Genomic DNA, 22,372 nt, shown 5'->3' on the forward strand with positions numbered 1-22,372 from the left:
CTGCGCGGCCCCGGAAGAAAACGTTGCCGGAGCCGCGCGGGCAGGAAGGGGGAGGAGCATCAGCGCGTGCAGAAGAAGAGTAGCACTTACGGGCTGCAGCGAATCCCAAGTCGCAGCGACATGAGAAGAGGAAGAGGCCCGGTAACAGGGCCGCCATGGATCCCACATTGTGGGTGGCCCGAGAAGATCAAGGCCGCTGCAGAGCCCATCCTGCGGCAACCCGTGAAGAGGAGGCTCAGAGGCAAGAGAGAGGCTGAGGGCCTGTAGAGTGTGTATGTGTGCGTGTATGAGATAAGTTGAGATATTGTGTGTGAGAGTGAGTTGAGAGACTCTGTATGGGAGTGACGACCTAAATGTTTGCAGAGATAGCATGTGAGAGCCTCTGTGTGTGTGAGAGAGACAGCATGTGACAGTGAGAGCCTGTGTTTGAGCAAGACAGCATGTGGGAGTGAGAGAGAGCCTGTGTGTGTGAGACTCAGACAGCATGTGCCAGTGAGAGACTGTGTGTGTGTGTGAGAGAGAAAGCATGTGAGAATGAGAACCTGACTGTGTGTTTGAGGGAAGAAAATGGAGAGAAAAGAAATAGAAAAAAGGACAACAGAAAAGGAATTGGCAAAAAAATAAGAAAGGGAAGGTGGAAAAAAATAAGAAAGGGAAGGTGGAAATAAAAAGCCTGTGACCAACTGATTAGAAAACTAAGATCAGATAGCAAAGGTAAAAAAAAATAAATTACTTTTTAGTGATTGGCACATGTAATCTTTGGGAATGTGCAAGAATAGCACTTTCTCTATGCAAATCTCACAATGTACGAGATCAGCATGGAGGAAGTGGAAGCCCACGGGGCCTGCACAGAGGAGGCAGCAGAATGGGCTTCAGTGCCAGTAGCAGCAATCGGCACCTCCCCAATAGCCATGCGGCAGCAGTGACAGTGGCAGCAGAGGAATGAGAGAAGTTTCGAGGTTGCTGGCAAAAGAAAGAGAGGTGGGGGGGTCTGCCTTTAGTGTGTGCATGCGTATGAATGGGACTCTGCCTGGGGGTGTATGTGTGTGAATGTATGGGTGCCTACCTGGGGGTCTGTGTGTGTGAGAATGAATGTGTGCATACCTGGGGGATGGGGAGGGAGTGGTGTGAAAATGAATGGAAGCCTGTCTGGGGGTCAGTGTGTGTGTGTGTGAGAATGACTGGCAGCTTGCCTGGGTATGGGTGTTGGTGTGTATGTGAGGGAGCCAGTGAGTGTGAGAGCATGAGTGTGTATGAGAAAATCCAGGGGAGTAAGAGTTTGTGTGTGTGTGTGGGGGGGGGGAGGTTGTGGAGGGGGAGAGAGTGACTTAGAGCCTGTGCGTGTGTCAGTGTCTGTGAGAGAGAGAGGTTATGGTGGGTATAAGAGCATGAATGTGTATATATGTGACAGTGTATGTGTGAGAGAGAATGGACATGTGAGTATGTGTGAGAGAGAGAGGATAACCTCCTAATCCTCGACAATATCAGGGTGACTGGAAATCAAGAGCTCCCACAGAAGGGGACAGCAGGGGCTTTTTAAAATCCTTATTAGTTTTAATTATTGGATGTTGTTTGATATATGTGCTGTTTTGAAATATTTTATTGGTGTTTGGGAAATTGTAAAAAATGTATATGATTTTAATTAATAGAAATTCTATTTATCAGTAGTTTAAAAATATTCTTTTATTATGGTTTTACTATTATAACTGATGCTTTATGTTTCTTGGTTTTATTTGTTTTATGAGGAATGGTGGTTCTGTTTTTCCATTGTTGATACACAGAGTCTGGCTTCTTGGAGTTTCCATTTCAGTTTTTGTCTAATTTGTGCTCCTTTATTTTGTATTCTGTATTTGGTGAGAGTCTGTCTCTGCTCTATGTATGTGACCGTGATGAGAGATTCTGCTAGCATGTAGTGTCTGTATAGGGATCTATAGCAATTGGGTTTGTTTTGTTTCCTCAGTAGGTGGCGTATTAATATTCTAGGACCCAGTGTACTATTTACCCTTGCTTTTTCACAGGTAGGGTTATTGTTGTTCGAGTCCTTGGTATTATTACTGTTATGTTTCGATGGGATTGCAGTATAGATTTTGAGTGATTTTTTTGCGGGCTTTTGTGTTAGTTCACAATGTCCCTGGCAGTGGAAGGTGTTTGTGCTGCTGTTACTGTGAGGTGACACCAGAATTTGAAAATATCTTTTACTATGATGAGCTGTAAGGGAAACATCCAAGCTCCATTGTTTGGGGGAATTTCAGTGGATGCAGAGTTAGAGAACTGGAGGTGCAGGATTTATATTGACATTCTGTCCCTTCCTATATATTTCAGACTTCACTCTCATAGCCATATAGAATTAGTTGAATGAGGCTATCAAATAATTTTATAGTAGTTTTACTAGAAGTGTGAAACTGGCCAGCTTTTTAAAATTACGCAGAAGACCCTTTGGACTTTTTTATTAACACTTTTTTTTTTGTAACCAATTTTAAAGCAGGATCCATGCTATAGAGGTGGGTGTGATGAAGAAATGTCATTTTGGCTCCCCCCCCCAAAAAAAATTCTTCTGTCTAGAGATGCCACTGATTTTCTGTGACCTTAAGCATTAGTACAAGAAGGATTAAGGGGGGGATGCTGGAGAGACACACAAATGCATTAGCCCCCGGGCGCCGGAGACCCTTGGAACGCCACTGGGTGCGAACCACATGGGGCCGCAAGTGGTGGCAAAGGGAGTGGAGATTTGGTGGGCCACAAGCAGTGCCCAACCTGCTCGCGACCCAGAAAACCACACAGTCAGTGGGCGTGATCGAGAACGATGTAGGAGTCAGGGACGAGACTTGGGGGGGGAGGGAGTGTCCCAGATAGGCCACAAAAGGCAAAGCAAGAGTTCTGGATAGGCCACAAGGCAAGACAGGATAACCAAGGAAGAATGGCCAGGTCAGAGAGCTGAGGTAATTCAATGAAGAGGCACTGAGGCATTGAGCAGACTGGGTTAAGTAGGACTGAGGCTTGGGCATAGTAGGATCAGTGAGGAGGTAATTGGCAGCACTGTGAGTGAGGCTCACTGAGGACCCCTGGTGGAAGGAAGGCTGCGCAGAAGGCGGAACCTTGGCACAGGGAGACTGCATAGTAGGCGAAACTGTGACAAAAAGCTTGAATAATTGTAGAAATATTATTACAAACTTTGCCTTTATGATTAATATATGTAATTAAAGATTTAACAGATGTGGTTTTCACCATTCTGGCATTTACTACTCTTACCTCCCCATTGGTATAGTTTATAATGATAAAACAAATTCTTTTGGGCTTAAATATCTAAAAGGGTGTTCAATTCTGTTTGCATGGAAACAATTTGTTTTTTAAATATCATCAAACATAATATTTGAATGCACCCATCTGAGATTTGCCAACTGAGAAGAAAGATAAAGTATCTTCCCATTCCTTTGCTTGTGTAGACTGGCCTGATAATAAATTATATGTCCTCACAACACTACTTTCACAGCATACTAGAAGACTGTAAGAATTAGGGATGTGAATCGTTTTAGGACGATTAAAATTATCGTCCAATAATTTTAATATCGTCTTAAACCGTTATGGAACACAATACAATAGAGATTCTAACGATTTATCGTTATAAATCGTTAGAATCGTGAGCCGGCACACTAAAACCCCCTAAAACCCACCCCCGACCCTTTAAATTAAATCCCCCACCCTCCCGAACCCCCCCCCCCAAATGAGTTAAATAACCTGCGGGTCCAGCGGCGGTCTGGAACGGCAGCGGTCCGGAACGGGCTCCTGAATCTTGTTGTCTTCAGCCGGCGCCATTTTCCAAAATGGCGCCGAAAAATGGCGGCGGCCATAGACGAACACGATTGGACGGCAGGAGGTCCTTCCGGACCCCCGCTGGACTTTTGGCAAGTCTCGTGGGGGTCAGGAGGCCCCCCACAAGCTGGCCAAAAGTTCCTGGAGGTCCAGCGGGGGTCAGGGAGCGATTTCCCGCCGCGAATCGTTTTCGTACGGAAAATGGCGCCGGCAGGAGATCGACTGCAGGAGGTCGTTCAGCGAGGGTTCCGGCGCCTCGCTGAACAACCTCCTGCAGTCGATCTCCTGCCGGCGCCATTTTCCGTACGAAAACGATTCGCGGCGGGAAATCGCTCCCTGACCCCCGCTGGACCTCCAGGAACTTTTGGCCAGCTTGTGGGGGGCCTCCTGACCCCCACGAGACTTGCCAAAAGTCCAGCGGGGGTCCGGAAGGACCTCCTGCCGTCCAATCGTGTTCGTCTATGGCCGCCGCCATTTTCGGCGCCATTTTGGAAAATGGCGCCGGCTGAAGACAACAAGATTCAGGAGCAGGAGCCCGTTCCGGACCGCTGCCGTTCCGGACCGCCGCTGGACCCGCAGGTTATTTAACTCATTTGGGGGGGGGTTCGGGAGGGTGGGGGATTTAATTTAAAGGGTCGGGGGTGGGTTTTAGGGGGTTTTAATGTGCCGGTTTTGCGATTTTTAGATTTTTAGATTTTTCACGATTTTTCATGATATTTTACCCCCCCAAACGGCAACAATACGATTCCCTCCCCCTCCCAGCCGAAATTGATCGTTAAGACGATCGAGGACACGATTCACATCCCTAGTAAGAATCACCTCTTTAGAGTTCACATCAGAAACTCTTTCCACTTGTTCCTTAAGTATGTGACAAAATTTTGTCCTCAAAGAAATGGAGCTATATTTCATGATGGGGCCCTTTGCTTCCCACCCATAATGGACAATTGAATTGATACTAATCAATGATCAGAAAAAGGTACATGCACAATACAAACATCATCTAACCAATTAAAAAGAGATCCTGAGAGAACAATATAATCTATGTGGGAATATACATTATGTACTGAGGGAAAAAAGGTATGTTTCTGTTCATCCAGAAGTTTAATCTGCCAAGCATTAAGGTGCAGTTCTGAACATAAAAACCCAACCCTCATTTGTGACTGGTTTTTCTTAGATGTTTTAGCCAGGTTACAATAAAAAAGTGGATTGTTCATTATGTAGAAATCTCCCCCATAGTTTATCAGGTCTGAAAAAAACTTTTGTGAATTCTGATTGGGTGTGTTATATTAGCCAATAGTATTTTAGTTCCATAAAGAGAACCTAAAGCTATCATAAAATGATCCTGAACAACTGAAATGTGACATTCAAATATAAATAAAATATTTTTATTCATGAGAATACCTACACCCAGCTATCTATCACAGAAAGAGGAAAAATAACATTGTTCTACCCACTCATGACAGTTTCTGATGTTCAAGATCATTTAGATGTGTCTCTTGTAAGAAAACAATGTTCCCTTTATTTTTACATAAAAAATTCAACATTTTCTTTCACTTAGTAGGTGAGTGAAGACCATCAGTGTTCAAAGAACAAAGAACAACATTAGCCATTATCCAAATACCATGAAAAGCCAAATACAAAAGTCAGTCAGAGTATTTCAGGAAGTGTTCCCCAGCACAAAGAGCCCCCAGATGACAGTCGTGCCAAAGAATACAGCAGGAACTGCCATGTATACCAACGGTAGAAAAAAACAAAAAATTAAGCTCAGTAAAACACATGCATATTACATGCATCCATTTCTTTTTCCATTCACACTGTAACCTTGCTCTCCCACACCCTTCCCCAAGACTGAATAGTCGTCCCACATCTCCACGGGATGCATGAAAATGATAATGTTCTTAGGGTTCTTCCTTTCTTCAGCCCCAATCAAATGGTGAGCACACAAGTCCTAGGGGCGCGCCAAGTGCCTTTCTAATCTATTCGTCTACGTTATTAATCCCTTATTCCCCATCTAGGACCCTGCGATCATCATAAAGGAGCTTTCTGCAAATGCCCTCTATCTCAATAATCAGGCTGGAGGGTGCTCGTGAGTCCGCTTTTACTTATCAGGTGCCTTCCTTTGGAGATCTGTGCAGAGGTAAACTATTTTAAGTTTAGAAAGGCTACCAAATCTTGGTTATTTAGCCATGCATACGATTGAAGACTTTGAGATTTATCATCCAGAGTAAGTTGGAACTCCTTAAACCAAGTTAGCTGTAATATTACTTATTCTAGCTCCTATGTAATAACGGTCAACTAGTGTATTTATTGTTTTAGTCTAGGTGCTGTTTTATTTTTTGGATGTGCTGTACTTTTTATTATGTATGTTTTATTACTGAGAACCGCTTGGATATCTTTTTTACAGGCAGCATATTAGAATCTAAACAAATAAATTGACTCCACTAGGATTTTAAATACCATTGAATCCACCAAATGTGAAGATGAGCAAAAGGCTGATGCAACATGCTGTTATGATGCAACATGCTGAAGTACTTGTTTGGATGGAGAGTTGGAGAATGTTTAGAACTAGACCTCCATTATTTGAGGAGGTAGGAGAGTCTTCCCTGGTATGATGTCTAACGAAGCACCGGTGAATTCCAACTGCTGTGTCGGGACTAGATTGGACTCTTGAAAATTCATAATGAATCCCTCTGGTTGCAGAGTTCGAAATATGAAGCAATTGGAGGTCTCCTTCTTCCTGGAAAATCCTGCTCGATATGAGCCAACCATCTAAGTAAGGAAAAATGAATGCACTGATTTTCCTTACATGGGCTGCAAGACATTTTGTTGACTCTCTTGAAGCCGCCACCAATCCAAATGGGAAAACATAATACTGATAGTGGAGGCCTGCTATCATGAAGTGAGGAAACTTCCTGTGGCTCTTGTGAATGGAGCTATGAGTATATGTGTCCTTCAGATCCAGAGAAGTTAGCCAGTTGTTGATTTCCAGATGTGGGAGAATTGTAGCTAGTGAATTTGTCATGAACTTTTTTCTTTTTAGATGTTTGTTCAGATTCTTAAGGTCTAAAATCAGATACAAATCTCTTGTCTTTTTTGACACGAGGAAGAATTTTGAATAGAAACCCCTATTCTTTTCTGATTTGTGCACTTGTTTTATTGCCTTTGCTGATATGAGAGAGACAAGTTCCTTCTGTAGGATTTATAACTGCTTGGGAGGAGCATAGTGAGTGATGGGATGTCTGTTTAGTTCTGGGTTGTCCCCTTTCCCTTGTGCATTGCCTGACCTGCTGCTACTGCTGCTGTTGTTATGGGTGCGGTCCTTGATAAGAATACAGTTGATACCTTCTGCTTGCAGAGAAAAATTTCTTTCTATAAGTCTGAAGTTGGTGCCTTATATTCTGGGACTGCAGATTAGATGTGATTTTTAAAAATGGCCTAGATTCATCATTCTGCCATATTTATAGCAAAATGATGAGCCATGCGGGTGAAATTGTGCAGCCGGCCGCATCGTGGTGGTGTATTTTTGCCCGCTGTGGTTGCGGCCAGGCCGCAAAGTTTCACACCCATAGCGCCATGGGAAAAGGTGTAGTTATTTCTCGCGGTGCTGCCGATGATAATGTAGAAAACATTATCATTTGCAGTGCTGCTGGGACATAACTCCGTCCAAATACCGCCCACACTCCTCCTCGCAATAAAGCCATAACGCACGCGATATTGGCACATCACAGTTTGATGAATGACCCAGAATGTTTGGAGTGATCTTAGATTATTTTATGTATTTATTTAGTTAGTTAAGCATTTTAGATACTGTCATTCCAAAAAAAGAACACAACGGTTTACAAAAGCGATATTCATATTATGAGTCAACAAAACACTTAAACCTCATTATTTCTCATTCATTCTTCGAACATTGACTATGAAGAATGAATGAGAAATAATGAGTTTTAAGTTTTTTGTTGACTCATGAATATCACTTTTGTAAACCGTTGTGTTCTTTTTTTGGAATGACAGTATCTAAAACGCATGGGATAAGCAAAAGGGATCTCTGAAGGAGTGATAGATAAGACAAGAAAGGCCGAATGGTCTTTTTCTGCTATCATGTTTCTGTGCTTCTATCTGTTGGTGCCAAATGTGGACGACACCAACATCTTCTGTGCCAAAGGAGACTCAGCATGGGCACTATTTGAGGTGATGCCATAGTGCTTTCAGACTGAAGAGGAACTTTTCTCCCATGGGAGATATGCAGCACCAATCATGAGCAGACTCTGATCTATTAGAAATAGGTGCGGGTCCTTCAGACATTTTTCTCTTTTTTCTTTGCTGGAGGTGGTGAACTTAGATAATGTTTAAGTTTTAGGTCCGTATAGGTTAGGGCACCTGGAGACATTTGACCATACACCAGGCAACTGGAGTTATCATGTGATGGGCTGAGACAACACAGGCAGCAGTCATGAAAATCAAGATTTGACATTTTGAAGTTGCATTTCAGGTAATGCTTGATTGGCCTCTTACTATCATAATGCATAAAGTCCTGAAGCCAAATTGAACTGGCAAAACCTTAGAGGGAGAAGAAGTTTTCTACTTCTATTATTAATTTCTAATTTATTTTTTTTTTGGGAGACTTGATAAGGAATGAAAATAAAGAGATATTAGATCAAAATTAAATGAAAAAAAGAAACCCAAGAATAAAAAAACCAAAACAAAACATGAGTGGCTTTTAAGAGAAAGAGAGCATCGAGTCCTTCTGCTTTGGCGGAAAAGAAATAACTGAGAGGCCTTGCATGAGGGCTCTGTGTGGGAATACCTAAGCATACCCAGAAAAGTTAAGTCTTTCTGAGCCCTGGGAGTGCACTGTCCGGGTTGGTGCCATTGGATGAGAACCCCGCTTGTGTGGCTGATATAGGCCTGCTTGTCCACGGTGAATAAGCCACCCAGAGCTGCGGAAGGCAATGCTACATGCACTGTAGAGCTCCTTACTGAGGAGACTGAAGGACTTCTTCTCGGCATCATCTAAGGTCCTAGCCAGTGGAGCCCTGCACCTCTTCAGCACTGAGGGAGATGGTACCTGGAGGGGATCCCTCGCACCGCTTAGGTACTCTACTCAGTGCCTCCTCTGGCTCCTTAGGCTTCTGTGCCAAGCTCAGACCCTGACCTGTGATGGATCCAGAAGCTGGTGCCAACATGGGGAAGCCTTCCCGGTCAATGTATGGGAAGAAGGGTTTTGTCCCTCCTGGTGTGATCTCTGATGCTTCTTGTGATGCCGGGAGTCCACGGAGGTCCCACTGTGGGAAGTGGGATGGTTGTGCTGTCCGCCCTTGCACTAAGGCTGACGATCACATCTATCTTCCTGGTGCAGGTCTGAAGTGCCAGCAGAGACATTCCGCTGCAGTTGGGACAATTCAGGTCATTGTGGCCTGCATCCAGAAGCAACAGCACTTGATGTGGATATCCATGACCATACTGCAGACTTTGAACCCTCTAACTGCTGGTTTCCTTTCCTTGCCTTTGAAATCTCTATTTCAAATTTATTTCATTCAGTGTTGGGTTTTTGTTTTGCAGAACTTAAAAGTTGTTTTGTGGGGCTGGCAAGGCAGTGGTGAAAAAGAATTTTCAAACTAACAAATTCCAAACAAAAAATGAAACCAGAGAAACATTTTGAGAGAGAGATGGGAATCCGTCCTTGCAGTAGTTTGGATGGGGAAAGACTGAAGGGTTCACGAAGCAGTGACTGTTCACAGGAACTCCTTCACATGCTTAGAAAGTCTTCTGATCTCTGAGAGGTGGGTCCTTGTTGGTGCAGTTGGATGCAGTCACCTCTCATTAAAGGCTGATTTAATCTTGCTTGTTGATGGAGAAATCCTGACTACGGGACCCCAGCACCATAGATTAACTGTAGTCTCAGAATCTTTACTCCACTTATGATCAGGAGTTAATTTTCCTGATTCAAGAAAATATGAGTTAATCTTACGCACTGAGAAGTAAGAGCTAATGCCTTGAATTACCATGGAGAAAAGCTAATATGTGCGCACCTTTTTTACTTAGGGTTGTGCGTGCATGTCTGTTGGCAAAATTTCTTGCTACCTCAGAAGTTCTATGCACAAAAATGTGTGTAGACGTATGTGCTGAATGCTGATATGTGCACGCAGCCTAATACACCTCTGGGCCAGATTCAGCAGAGACTTAAAAGGTAGCTGAGCAGGGCAGTACCTGGCAGAAAGCCCTAAAATCTTAGAGACAAATAACATAATTATAAGTATACTGTACAGTGTACACGCATCCTTTCTCTGTCTGAGGTGTTACATTTTAGGAGAGCATTTCAGCCATGTCTGCTTTTTGAGTCACGAGGTTTGTGCCCTTGTTTGAAGGTTGCCCGTGCACGAATGATAAGCCACTGAGAGATCTGTTCGTACAGCTCCTCCAGACAGGCTTTCAGAGAATCTCTGGTGTGTGTGTGCTTGAGAAACCAAAATCAAAATAGGACCTCTAACAATGTATCATTCACTTTAGAATCATAATCGATAATTATATCCTTAATTTCAAATAAAAGGTCATGCCAAATTTCCTGTTATGGATTTTTATGCTGAAAATGTATCAGCGCTAGAAATATATAATTACTTTGTGCATGTTTTTATGTCCCCCTCCCCTCACTCCCCGATTATATGTACTGCACTCCCCATTTTTCTTTGTTCTCTGCCTTTCCTAGGAAAAGGCAGAATATATCAAAATATCAAATGTCAATAAATAAAATTAAACACATAAGAAATAAATATGATAGCAATTTAAATGACCTGTCTTGGATTTTTTTTCAACGGCTCTAACTGGTTGAAATCCGGTCTCATGATCAGAAACGGCATGCAAGCCCCAAGCTCACAGCGACAGTCAAGAAGCCACATGCAGAATGCAATAGCCCTGTAGGCAGGCAATCACTGCCGGTGCCCTGATGCTGCATTCATTCTCTTCCCCTGGCTGCTATCCTCTTCAAAAAGCATTTCAAATCACGCACATGGAAAAGTGAAGCGAATATATCAGCGGATGATTCAAACAAATACTGAATTATTATTTATGTAATAGTTTTGGAAGTTTATGTGATGGTTTCTCAAAAATGAGTTTCATGCTGTGGTTACTGAACAAACCTACAGATATAAATAATTTATACTTATAGGATTCTGTCAGTGTACAAGACAAATCGTGTGCTTAAAACGATCCTTCCCTAAAGGTATTTTAATCTAACACTAAGTACAGCAAGATTAAAGGGCCTACTTACTAAAGAGCATTAATGCTTTAGCCTCCCTTCTCCGCCCTCATGAACACAGGATTCACTAGAGAGCAGCAGCCTCCTCTCCCCTGCCATCAAAGTTCAAAGGGGCTCCAGAAAACCCGCAAGGACATGAACCAGGTGTCAACTTGCCCTAGGTCGACCATACAGGCTGATCCAGTCCTGGTGTTGTCCCTTTTGCATGCACGGAGTTGTACTTCCACTTGTCCCATTGATTCTCCCTTAGATAATCAGATCCACAATTTCATGCATGCAATAAGGCAAAACCAGGACTGACTCAGCCTCTTCGGTCGACCTGGGGTAAATTGGGCATCGCTCCTACTAGGTTTGCCAATCGGTCCTGCCCCAGCAGCAAAGACATTCAAAATAATGACAACTGACCCACAACACCCCCTGAGCAGTAGCTCAGTCAGTGCATCAAAACTGTCCTGAAGACCTTCCATCTGCCCTGGGTTAATGGAGAATGGGTCCAGGGGTTATGGAGAGCTATGACTGGAAGGTGATTTTCTTGGCAGTATTCGGGTGGAGGATTTGGTGGTAGGGGAGCAGGGTTACTGGGCCATCCTCTGTTTGGGGGGGGGGGAGGGGAATGGGATGATTTTTATTGTTTGGGCAGTGGGTGGGAGTGGTTTTTGATCTGCTGATGAGAGGGAGGATGTTTACAGGTCTAACTTCCCCTTTAGAGATCTCAGGGTGGGGGGAAGTTCCCAGAGCATCGGCAGGCGTATTAACTTTCCCTGAGAACACTGGCAGACTAACCTCATCGCTTGAGGTGCAGTTAACTTCCCTTGGCTTATCATGGATCAGAGCAGGAAGTTTATAGATGCGACAAAACATTGAGAAGGGAGAGAAAGGGAAAATGAGAAAGGCAAGAAACAAAACAAGCAGCTGAGAGAGAACGAGAGGAAGAAAGGAGAGAAAAACAGGGAGGGAGGAAGGGAGGAAGGGAAGGAGGAATGAAGACCATTTTGCCTGTATCCAGTACAATAGCTGATGCTCCCTTTAGTTCAGAAAGATTAACATTAGTGATGGACTCTTCCTCCCCCAGATCTGAAATGCTATCATGGTATTTCTTACACTAGAAATGTTTTCCAAAGATTACACTGCTCGCTCACTGACTGCGTGGTACCAGATGAGCCAACCAACAGAAAGCAAGTCTGGGAATGGATATCCAGTCCATAAAAAAAAAAAGATATTACCGGCACATACTTAATTCTATTGCTTCCATTCCTGAACATAAAAATAACCTGCTATATTTCCAACGAAGTAAGAGTGCCAGCATAGTCCTACAATACCTGGTCTGGTTGCTACTCATTTGCTCGTGGTTAACTCTGCTTGCAGCTAAAAACCGATGCCTGCAGTTGTTATCAACTGAAGCACAGCCCACAACTGCATCTATCCCTCGTCCCCCATTCTCTTTTTATGTGCTAAAGCCTTCTTTTCATCATATACCATTTTATGTAATTACATCTTTCTTTTTGTTCTAGGCTGAAGGTTGTCTTAAAACCACCAAACCTCCCATCAAAAAAAAAAAATAAAAACAGAAATGTATCCCCATGCCACAGGTGGGGGAGGGGGAGAAGTCTCTAGCTCTACTTGCTTGGCCTGTGTTATTGTATCCATTTTCCAATGCCAACGATGTGTGAAATGAAGATTGGACAGAGCTGGTTGCTCACTGCTGGAATATATATACTGAGTTCCGACAGGAGCAGGAAGGGGGAGGAGAGAGAGAAAGATAAAGGGTAACTCAAGAGAGAGGAAAACGAAAGGAGGAGGGCAAAAGGGGGAAGAGAGAGAGAGAGAAACGGAAAAATGCAGAGAAGGAAAAAAAAGGGAGCAAGAAAGAAAGAGATGAAGAGGGGAAGAAAAGAAAGGGAGAGCCCAATGAGGTTAAACTGGAATAGAGAAGGAAGAGAAAAGACAGGGGGAGGGGGGGAAACAAGAATGAGAAGAAAATATATGATGGATGAGAACGAGAGAGAAAAGAAAGAAGAGGTGAAAATAGATTCCTTTATCTGTGAGGCTTTTCCAGCTCAGTGGCTCCTTCCTTTATATCATGCAGGGACCATCGTGGAAATCAGATTAGGTAAGGAGTTTCCCTAATCCTCTTTTCCATGCAGCCAGAAACCCTATGGCGATTTTGAGGCATGTGATGCATGAGCCCATGGCATGAGGTCGCAGCAGATCAACACTTCCAGCATCTCTTTCCTGCTCACATTCTGCCAGTTGTCTTCCCTTCATTGTACACATTCCCCTGCCATGGTCAGCCTATCAGAGTAGACCCTTGTACTTTCCAATATAATAATTCCTAAACCACTATTATGCCTAGGCAGGGGTTGAAAAAAAAATTCCTCGCCAGGACTAAATGCAGCCACCGATGAGGTCCCCTACCAGTGGCCTGTGCAGAGTTGGTAATACATGTGTACTAGTCATTGATGAGACAACACCTTGAATATTGTTTCCAGGTCAGGAGGTTACACCCCCAAAAGGAGAAGGATAGAAGGTAGTCCAGAGAAAGGCCACCAAAATGTTGTAGGATCTGCAACAAAAGCCATAACAGCTGGGACTTAAAGACCTAAATATATTTTCTCTAGAACAGGGAGTTCTCAATCCGGTCCTCGTGACAACCCAGCAAGTCTGGTTTTCAAGATATCCACAATTACTTTCTCCCAGCCCTCTCCCAGCTCCTTCATTTTCTCCCTCACTCCTGCTGCTTGCCAGGCCCCAAAGATGCCACCTCCTCCATGGCCCTAATTAAGTCTGAAGACCTCACCAGCCTTAGTCAAGAAATCCCTGCCTAAGTACTTGCCCATTTGTGTCCACTTGTCTTGTCTCCATGACACTGAATTAATCTTTTTCACCCTCGTGCCTCCTGTACTATATTGTGCTGGGGCGTGGTATGAGGATGCACCTAAATATTTCCCTGTACTTGTCCAGCAGGCACTGCACCTCTTTCAAACTTTAGGTCGGCTTCTTTTTCCTGTGCTTTCTCATTTTCATTTCACCTTTCCTATAGTATCCTAAGAAGATGAAAAATGAAATGCTGTAACCCATCTTTTTCTTTGTGGCTTTCCGATCACCCATTTCTCTCAGTTTATTTCTAGTGAGTAGCAGTATTTTGGATTCAGTCTCTCCTTGCATGTAATACTGTTTTTTTCGCTCTTTTCCAATCTCATGTGTTTAATATCTTTTTCAGGCATGTATCCATACGTAGTTAAAACAATCTTCAATGTTTCTGAAGCTAAAGGTCGCTCCCTGATCTTTTCAGTTCATGTCCCTAGTACGTACAAGCCCAGTACTTATGCTGTATTCTGCCTCACCCATCCCCTTCCATACCAGGGTCTTCTGCGGACATCATACAGGTCGATCTTATTGGGTGCTCGCCAAGGTGTAGCTGCAACAAACAAAACATAAGAATAATATTAGGCAGTAGTACATGAGACAGGAGTCAGTGGCAGGGTGACAAAGGGGGAAAGGAAGAGGTGTAGTGAGCAGATAGGCTGCTGTAGGGCACTCTGCTGCTAGGGGTGCTACACATAAACTGGACATACACTATTTCTTAAGCCTTCCCAGCATTATGTTGGAGGTTGCTGCACTGCTGGACAGCTTATTTTTTCATATAGGGGGCTGATTTTGAATAGCTTGTGATGTTTGCAATGTGTGCGGGTGCTTTTAGCCTGTGCCCATTGCGGTCAATATTTAGAAAGGAAACTGCATGTTGCTCCCCTTTGAAAATTAGCAGCTGCAAAGTACACACCCTAAAAGCATCCTTGTAGTATGCACCTGCTACTTGGCGGGCCGATGCAGAAAGATGCAGTCAGCCGAACGCATGCTTTACTCGTGTTTCTACGCACATTTTGTGAGCGTTAATCTTACTATCAATGCAGCAAGGAGTTTCACACTCACAAAGTGTGCATTCAAAAATGTGAATACTGTTTAGCGCCTTCGCATGGAAGCCTCATGCAAATGAAGGCATTAAGTGCTATTTTTCGATGCAGAGATATGTGCTGCAGGTCTTGTTAATGCTGGAAACTTTACTCCTGGTCAGAGGTGGACTAAAGCTTCCATCGTTGCTGTGCTGGCATTTAAAACCAAGGGGACAGGTGAAAAACACAGTAAGTTTTTCCTGCTCTGAGACTGGCCAGATAACGAGATAAGCAATTTCAGCAATACATGTTTCAAGGGATGCCCACGTTCCAAAGTTAAAATGTGTGTTTGTGCTTTGTCAAACTTCCGATGCATTAGCATAGCATTAGCGTACGGCATCGGGAATTAAAATTCTTTATCTATGTGTTAAGGAACTGTGTGCTGGAATCCAGCACACAGTTCCTTAACACACAGACTAACTGCCTCGGCCTGCATGTGTGGGAGGGGGAAGGGTAAAGTATTGTGCATATTTCTGAAAATTCTTTACACTTACATTTCTATCACGCCTTATTGGTCCTACAGGACACCCAAAGCAGTTTACAACGTATTAAAAAAATAACCCATAGTTACAACAAATTACATACAGCACTCTACTGCTATAAAAAAAATTACATACACACAGTCTTCCTCCCCTGACTTACAATACTTCCAAAAGAACAGTGTTTAAAACCCAGTAAAGGGAGCAATTTTCAAAGCCGCTTCTGCACGGCGTTTTACATGTGAATAATACGGGGGTCTCTGAAAGTTGCCCACCGTGCCTGCATGCGAGTGTGCTCGCGTAGTGTTCATTACACGCACACGTTTACATGCAGAGAGAGCGAAGGTGGTCCCGGGGGTCCAGTGTGGATGGGCTTAGCCCTTGTGTGACATGAGAATGTGGTCATGCAGAACTTTGCAGGATAAAGTACCTACACAACTAGCAGGTGCAGGTCTGTGTGTGGACTTTTTTTTTTTTTTTTTACAAGCCAGTTTTCAAAGGAAACCTTTTTCTCCTTTGAAAATTGGTGTCAAGGATTTGGGTAAAAAGTACTTGCAGACTACCCTTCTGCCTCTAAAAGTGCGCACACGTTAGAAACCTGGGCAGAGGAGGGGTGATTTTCAGCTGAGTCATTTTACCCCAGTAAATGCCTTTGAAAACTGCTCACCCCATGAATACAATTTGAGGCTGATGCCTAATGGATACTGCGGGCATTCAGCTGTTTGGCACAACAGCTTTGTTACCCATGCAAATGAGCTGACTAGAAAACTTTCATGCAAAATTTTCCTTTTGGGATTGACAAAAAAAACCCAAAACAAAACACTGTACCTCACTGAGGCGCAATTATGTATGTTGTGAAAACTGGCCTGCGGAGACATTTTTGTACAACAGTTTTCACTGAATTTAAAATGAATGAACTGCTCTACAAAACTGCGTTAAACCCCCAGATGTTAGGGATCTGCACGCAAAGACCTGTTTGCAAATTTGTCTCTGGTAAGCACATCAGCCTCTTCCATCTTGGAATAAGGAGATGCTCTATCACTGTCCTTTGCAACCTTGATGTGCTCCTGGCTGGCCACTCTTCACAGCTTGGCAGAAGAATCAAATAATGTCAAAATCATTTCATAGTTTCATGTTTATTTTTAATCTTCCCACTTCTGCCTGCTGTGCTGTGGTACAGGGTTAACACACCTGGGTAATAACGGGTCACGCCGGTGGCACTGCCAAACACTTGCCACAGCAAAGATGGGTCCTCCCTCCGGTTCTGAATGAAGACATCTTCCAGCGAGTCCGTCCAGTTCAACTCATTCAAGATCACTGTGGCTGGAGAATAAAAAAGAAAAAAAGAAAAACGATTTTTGTTTGTGTGTGTTTTGGAAGGAAGTGGAACTACTTGTCACAGTCACTAAGATGGACTTCTAAATTTTTTTTTCAAGAACACAAACTCAGACAACACAGCTTGCCAGGCTTATCCGCTGGCCTCCGTCTAGCCCAGGAGAGTCAAATTCTAGAAATCAAGGGCTACACACAGGGTAGCGTCTAAGAATAAACAAAATATGTAAAGTAACCATAATACACAACCACATTATGCAGATAAATATAAAAAATATTCATTCTGTTGTCAGCCCTAGAAAATCAGAGTTTGACACCTCTGGTCTAACCTGTAACAGGAGGAATTTTTAATTGGTGTCCCTGTCTAAGGAGACAGGGCAACAGGTAGAAAGGGAGAAGCATAGCTGATGAGGAGACTGCTGAGGAATGGAAGCATACACTCTTTAGGAAAATCATCACGCTGACTCTGCTGCTCATTACACAAGTGAATAATATGCGATGGTACTATCCAACAGGAAGAAGAAACAGATAACCTCAAAGTAAAGTCATCTGTGGAGGACGGACGATTCTCGAGGAAGGATTGTTGCAATTGCTACCACTGTAATGGCTCTTGGCAGCTGTTTTAATGTTTTAAAATGTACTAGAGGACATCTACATGCCTGACAGGTCCCCTGCTGGAATCTTCCCCATTTCGGTTAAGGAGGTTGGCATTCTGCTAGCAGAGTGGGCAAAAAAGGAAAAAATGTCAGACAGGGTTGATTTTTTTACTTCCCCCAGTATACACAATGATCCACTTCAAGCGTAACAGAAGGAGCTTGAGTCCCCTGATCCAGATGTTTGCAAATTTCAATATGAAATTACGCAATATAAAACTTCTAGAAGCATAGTTCTCTTGTTATTAGGGCTAGAAAGGGTCCCTGGTATATTGACTTTATAATCTGTCTCACGATAATAGCATTACAGAGGAAGTTTGAGAACCTGCATTTGCAAGACATCTACAAGAGATGCCTGAATATAGCAGGTATGACTGCTTAAAACTCACTTCCTATGAGCAATTTACAGCTGTGTGTTTTCTCTCTCCCTTGACCAGAAAAAAGAGAGGCAGGGAGGAAATCTGGGGCTTCTTTTCTCTTTTTTCTGCTGTCTTGACTTTAATCCCTCAATCCCATCCACCCCAGGGTCTGCCTTTCTTAAATATTCTTCCAAGGGCATAGGCTAAATTATCACTCAATTAATTAATGGTGAACAAAGGAATTTTTTTTTTTTTAGAGTCATTAAACATAATATAGTTGTTCCACATAGGAACACCCATCACCCTAAGGAAAAAATAAGAAAAGAAAAACTCCACCTGCCAACTTGGTGCTTCCTTCAGTCCCTGAGAGAAGATGTGAAAGGCCATAATACATCACCACTATGTGCTTCAGCAAAATCACTTTACATATACAGGTGATTTGTGATAGATGAGATCCATTACCACCACAGCCAAACCATACAAGGTATCTTCTCCCTATCCCACTGCAACTCAACATCTCTGCCCAAATAAAACAAATTACTCCTACATCCTTTCAAACTAGGCCTTCTTAATGTTCTCTCTGTAAACAGTAAAGTCTCACCTAACTGAAGAATACCAACTGTATATCCTAGGTATCACTGAGACCTGGATAGGAGAAGGTGACACTCTTACTTACTCTCACTCAGTTCTACCCCTCTCCCCCACCACCCCCCACCCTGACTCATGGGCCCTGGAGGAGGAGTTGCTGTCACCTTCAAACACTGGCCCTGGAGCTAGTGACTACTAAACAAATCGGAAAATCTTACAGCCTAGTAACAAAGCTCCAAGGCAACGAAGGACCTAAAATCATCCTTATCTACAGCCCACCAGATAGCAATACTGACTTCTTCCTTAAATTATCTGACTTCCTATGTGACATCACTAGCAATGAATAAATCTGGAGGGTTCCAATACCACAGCCAACTCTGCTTCTTCAAGCCACATTCATCGTTCCTGTGGATAGCTCACAGACTATGATAGACATCTATAGGAATTTAGTGGTCAGAGTTGTATATATGATTTCTCCAGCACAGGCAATAACTCTGGGGGCAGTAAGACTGGTTGACCAGGAAGTTCAGCTCTTGGTGTGGTGGGAAATGAGCCTCTAATTGAATGGTTGGCACTTGAAGTACCTCCATCACAATTTAGAGGAAGCAACATGCTAAAAGAAACTTTCACAAACTGAAAAGCTTAAACACTCTCTTTTAGGTTTCTCAGGTATTTTGATACTTTTCTTATGGCTTCTTAGACAAAAAATATTGCAATAAAAATAAACAGAAGAGTAATGAAATGGAGGTAGGAGGGCAGCCATGGCAGGTTTTGGGAGTCTCAAACTTTCAGAATACACTACATTTGATTTCACACATTACTAGATGATGTCAGGCAGGACAATCTGCAAGCAGTAATTGTCTTGATGCAATAACTGAGATTTAAAAAACTTGACATCATGGGCCATGATTATAGATACTTGTTGACAAACAAAATATTCTGCAAAGCTCAGAAATCCTGTAATATTGTAAAAGACTCACCACTATGCTGTTGGTGATAGGAGTGAATAGTTCCATATGCCATGAAAATAAGCCTCTAGCTCTACTTTATCATCAAAGGAATAAAATTACCATCCATCAGAAAGCCCTTTCAACAAAATGGTGCAGAGCTGCAATGTGAATGCAAGATTACCATAAAAAGAAGTTCAGTACCATCAGAAAACAATGGATTTCTGAAAGGCAACAGCCTTTCCTATAACGACCTGGGTATTGCTGTAAAAATATGTGGAGCCCCTCTTCTGGTATTATCCAGGATGGCAGGGATCTCACTCAATGCCAGGGCTAAGTCTCTGCACAGTCCAACAGCCCCGGAGAATAGATTCTCAGAAAGGGAGAAGGATAGACCTCTAGGACCCAAGGTATACGGGAAAGACTCTTGTTATGGATATAGGAACCAGAATAATCAGACTGGACCTTCTGGTTAGTTATCCATCTAAATGGCTTTTGAATATCGACCTCATTGAGGTAACCTGTCTAGCCAGGTAGTGGACCAAAGAAGTCAACTGCCTCTTTTCTATTCTGGTAACAGTAAGAGGTCAGTCAAAAGCCATTTAGATGGAAAACCGAAAAGTTATCCGTCTAAATAGCAAAATCGGCATAAAATAACTATTTAGCTAGAATTTAGCTGGATAAGTTGGGGCATTCCGGAGGCAGGTGGGAAATGTTATAGGGGGAGAAGTGTTAGCCGGATAAATTATCCAGCTAACTCTGGTCACATCAAGTATAAGATAGTCAGGGTATATTTAGCAGCAACCGCACTGCTGAATATACCCTGCTAGGGAGCTGGCTAAGTTTATCTGGTTTTAACTAGCCGAGCCGCTCGGCGGCTGAATATTGCCCTTCAAGTTGTGAGTCCCAGTCCACCAGAAATTGGGGCCTAAGAAAAATCGCTGCTTTGCCTTAGAACTCTAACTGAAAATGCTGCACTGCTTGCCTCTGAGCAGACGGGAACCTGCCACTCCAACAGACCTCACAGGGAGTGCTGTAAGAAATGGTACGCGCCTCTCCTAATTTCTAACCCCATGTCCTAACCTACGGCCATCTAGTGGAGATACCAAGGGGGTCTCTACATATGTTACTACACCTTTCTTCTAAAGTGCTTCTCTTGGAGTCTTAAAGCTTGAAACCAGGACCAGATTTACATCTTACATGCCGTTAAAATTCTTCCCTCACACCCTGATCTTCTCCCCCACACCTTCTGCTGGCAGGGAAAGAACATCAGCTTCTTACTTGTGTTTGCTTCTTCCTCTGTCATCTTCAATCTGAGCATGCAGTGCCCGCTGGTCCCACAAGACCATGGATCCCATTGCTGTTCACACTAGGGATGGGCAGCAATAAAAATTTGTTTCACTTTGTTTTTTCGTTTCTGGATTTTTTTTGCTGTTTTGGATTGTTTAATGTTTTTTTTTCCCCAATTTGGTTTGTTTCCCAAAATGAAAATGCATTAAAAACACTCTCCCCCAAAACAAAAAAATAAACCAAAATGGGTCTTCTGACCCCCCCCCCCCCCCACACACACACACACAGGTCAATCTCGAGGCCCCTCCAACTACCTTCTGCCAAGTAAAAACCAAGCCTGGGGCCCAGGCCTACCTGGATGGGTCTCAGCGAGCCGAACCATGGCTTGCCCAGATTCCTCCTCCTCACCCTGGGACCATTGCCAGGCATCTCCTCCTTTTCCATGGGGTCCTTTGGATGGAAAGGGCAGGAGTGATATGTCAGTTTGGCACCTCTCTCAATTTCGCCTGCACCATTTTTAAATCTGCAGTCCATGGGGCATCGCTCCTGTCCCTTCCATCCTAAGGATGCCACAGAAGGGGGGTGAATGGAAGCTGGGCAGATGGGCCTCCGCCCCAGCAAATAAAATTAAAATCCCAAACATATGGGGGTACATTTTCAAAAGCCATTTAGATGGCTAAATGATCCGGAAAGGGTTACGACGAGTGAAGCGATCAAATTTGCAGATGACACAAAATTATGCAGAGCTACCTGCAAGCATGTTTAACATGCAATACGGTGCCACTCTTCCTTTTGCAACACAATGACCTTCGGGTGCCATGATTAAAGGGGGATCGGGAAGTTATCCTTACCTGGTATACTGTTTAAGGAAATGCTTTCATTTAAAACAAAATTTTCGGTTTTGTTCCTTTTCAGTTTGAAAACAAATTATAGAAAAATGAAAAAAAAAAATTCATTTTTAGTTTTGTTTTCAATAAGAAAGTCTTCAGCAATCCTGCTGGATTGCTGACAGCAGAAGTTCCACGGGTAAGTTGGACTTACTACTACTGCTTCTCCCACTACTTAACATTTCTATAGCGACGTACGCAGCGCCGTACAAACAACAACACATAAGAGACACTCCCTGATCAACGGGGCTTACAATCTAATCAAGACAAACATACAGGTCAAGAGACTTGGGGAGTTACATACAATAAGACAATGGTTAAAAGTAGTTAATGAGGCAAGGCGGACCACCAGGCCTAAGATTTAAAAGCACCTTCAGAAAGGTGGGTCTTCAAATAGGATTTATACACGGAAAGAGGGGGAGCATGACGCACCAGCTCTGGAAGTCTATTCCAAGCACACGGTGCAGCCCGGTGGAAAGCACGGAGTCGGGAATTGGTGGTAGAGGAGGAGGGCACAGGTAGAAGTGACTCGCCCGATGAGCAGTGTGCACGAGGAGGGGGAGAGATAAAGAGAGGAGAGGGAGTGAGAAGCTACAGAGTAAAGGCACTTGTAGGTAAGAGAGAGGAGCTTGAATTGTCTGTGGGAACAGATAGGCAGCCAATGCAGGACTTCAGAAGAGGGGTTATATATGGACTTGCTGAGAAAGACTGCTTAAATCAACAATGGAAATTGCTGGAGGTTTAAACTATCACTGTCTGTATTTGTAATTTTAGAACTTGAATTAATCCTGTGTGTAGTTTACGGTCAGAATTTAATTCTAAATT

The 22,372-nt window shown here is 43.3% G+C and overlaps 1 protein-coding gene across 1 annotated transcript in view; it reads right to left on the minus strand.

The window, feature by feature from the left end:
• Positions 1-22,372, minus strand: part of CACNA2D2 (calcium voltage-gated channel auxiliary subunit alpha2delta 2) — a 1,734,543-nt gene that overhangs the window by 347,500 nt on the left and 1,364,671 nt on the right. Inside the window, exons 7-8 of the mRNA XM_029599532.1 lie at positions 16,683-16,814; positions 14,423-14,480 (exon numbers count right to left, since the gene is read on the minus strand). Of these exons, the coding sequence (XP_029455392.1) occupies positions 14,423-14,480; positions 16,683-16,814 (190 nt within the window). The remainder of the gene's footprint in view (positions 1-14,422; positions 14,481-16,682; positions 16,815-22,372) is intronic.

The sequence above is a fragment of the Rhinatrema bivittatum genome, chromosome 4 (assembly GCF_901001135.1).
Source record: "Rhinatrema bivittatum chromosome 4, aRhiBiv1.1, whole genome shotgun sequence".
NCBI classification, from domain to species: domain Eukaryota; kingdom Metazoa; phylum Chordata; class Amphibia; order Gymnophiona; family Rhinatrematidae; genus Rhinatrema; species Rhinatrema bivittatum.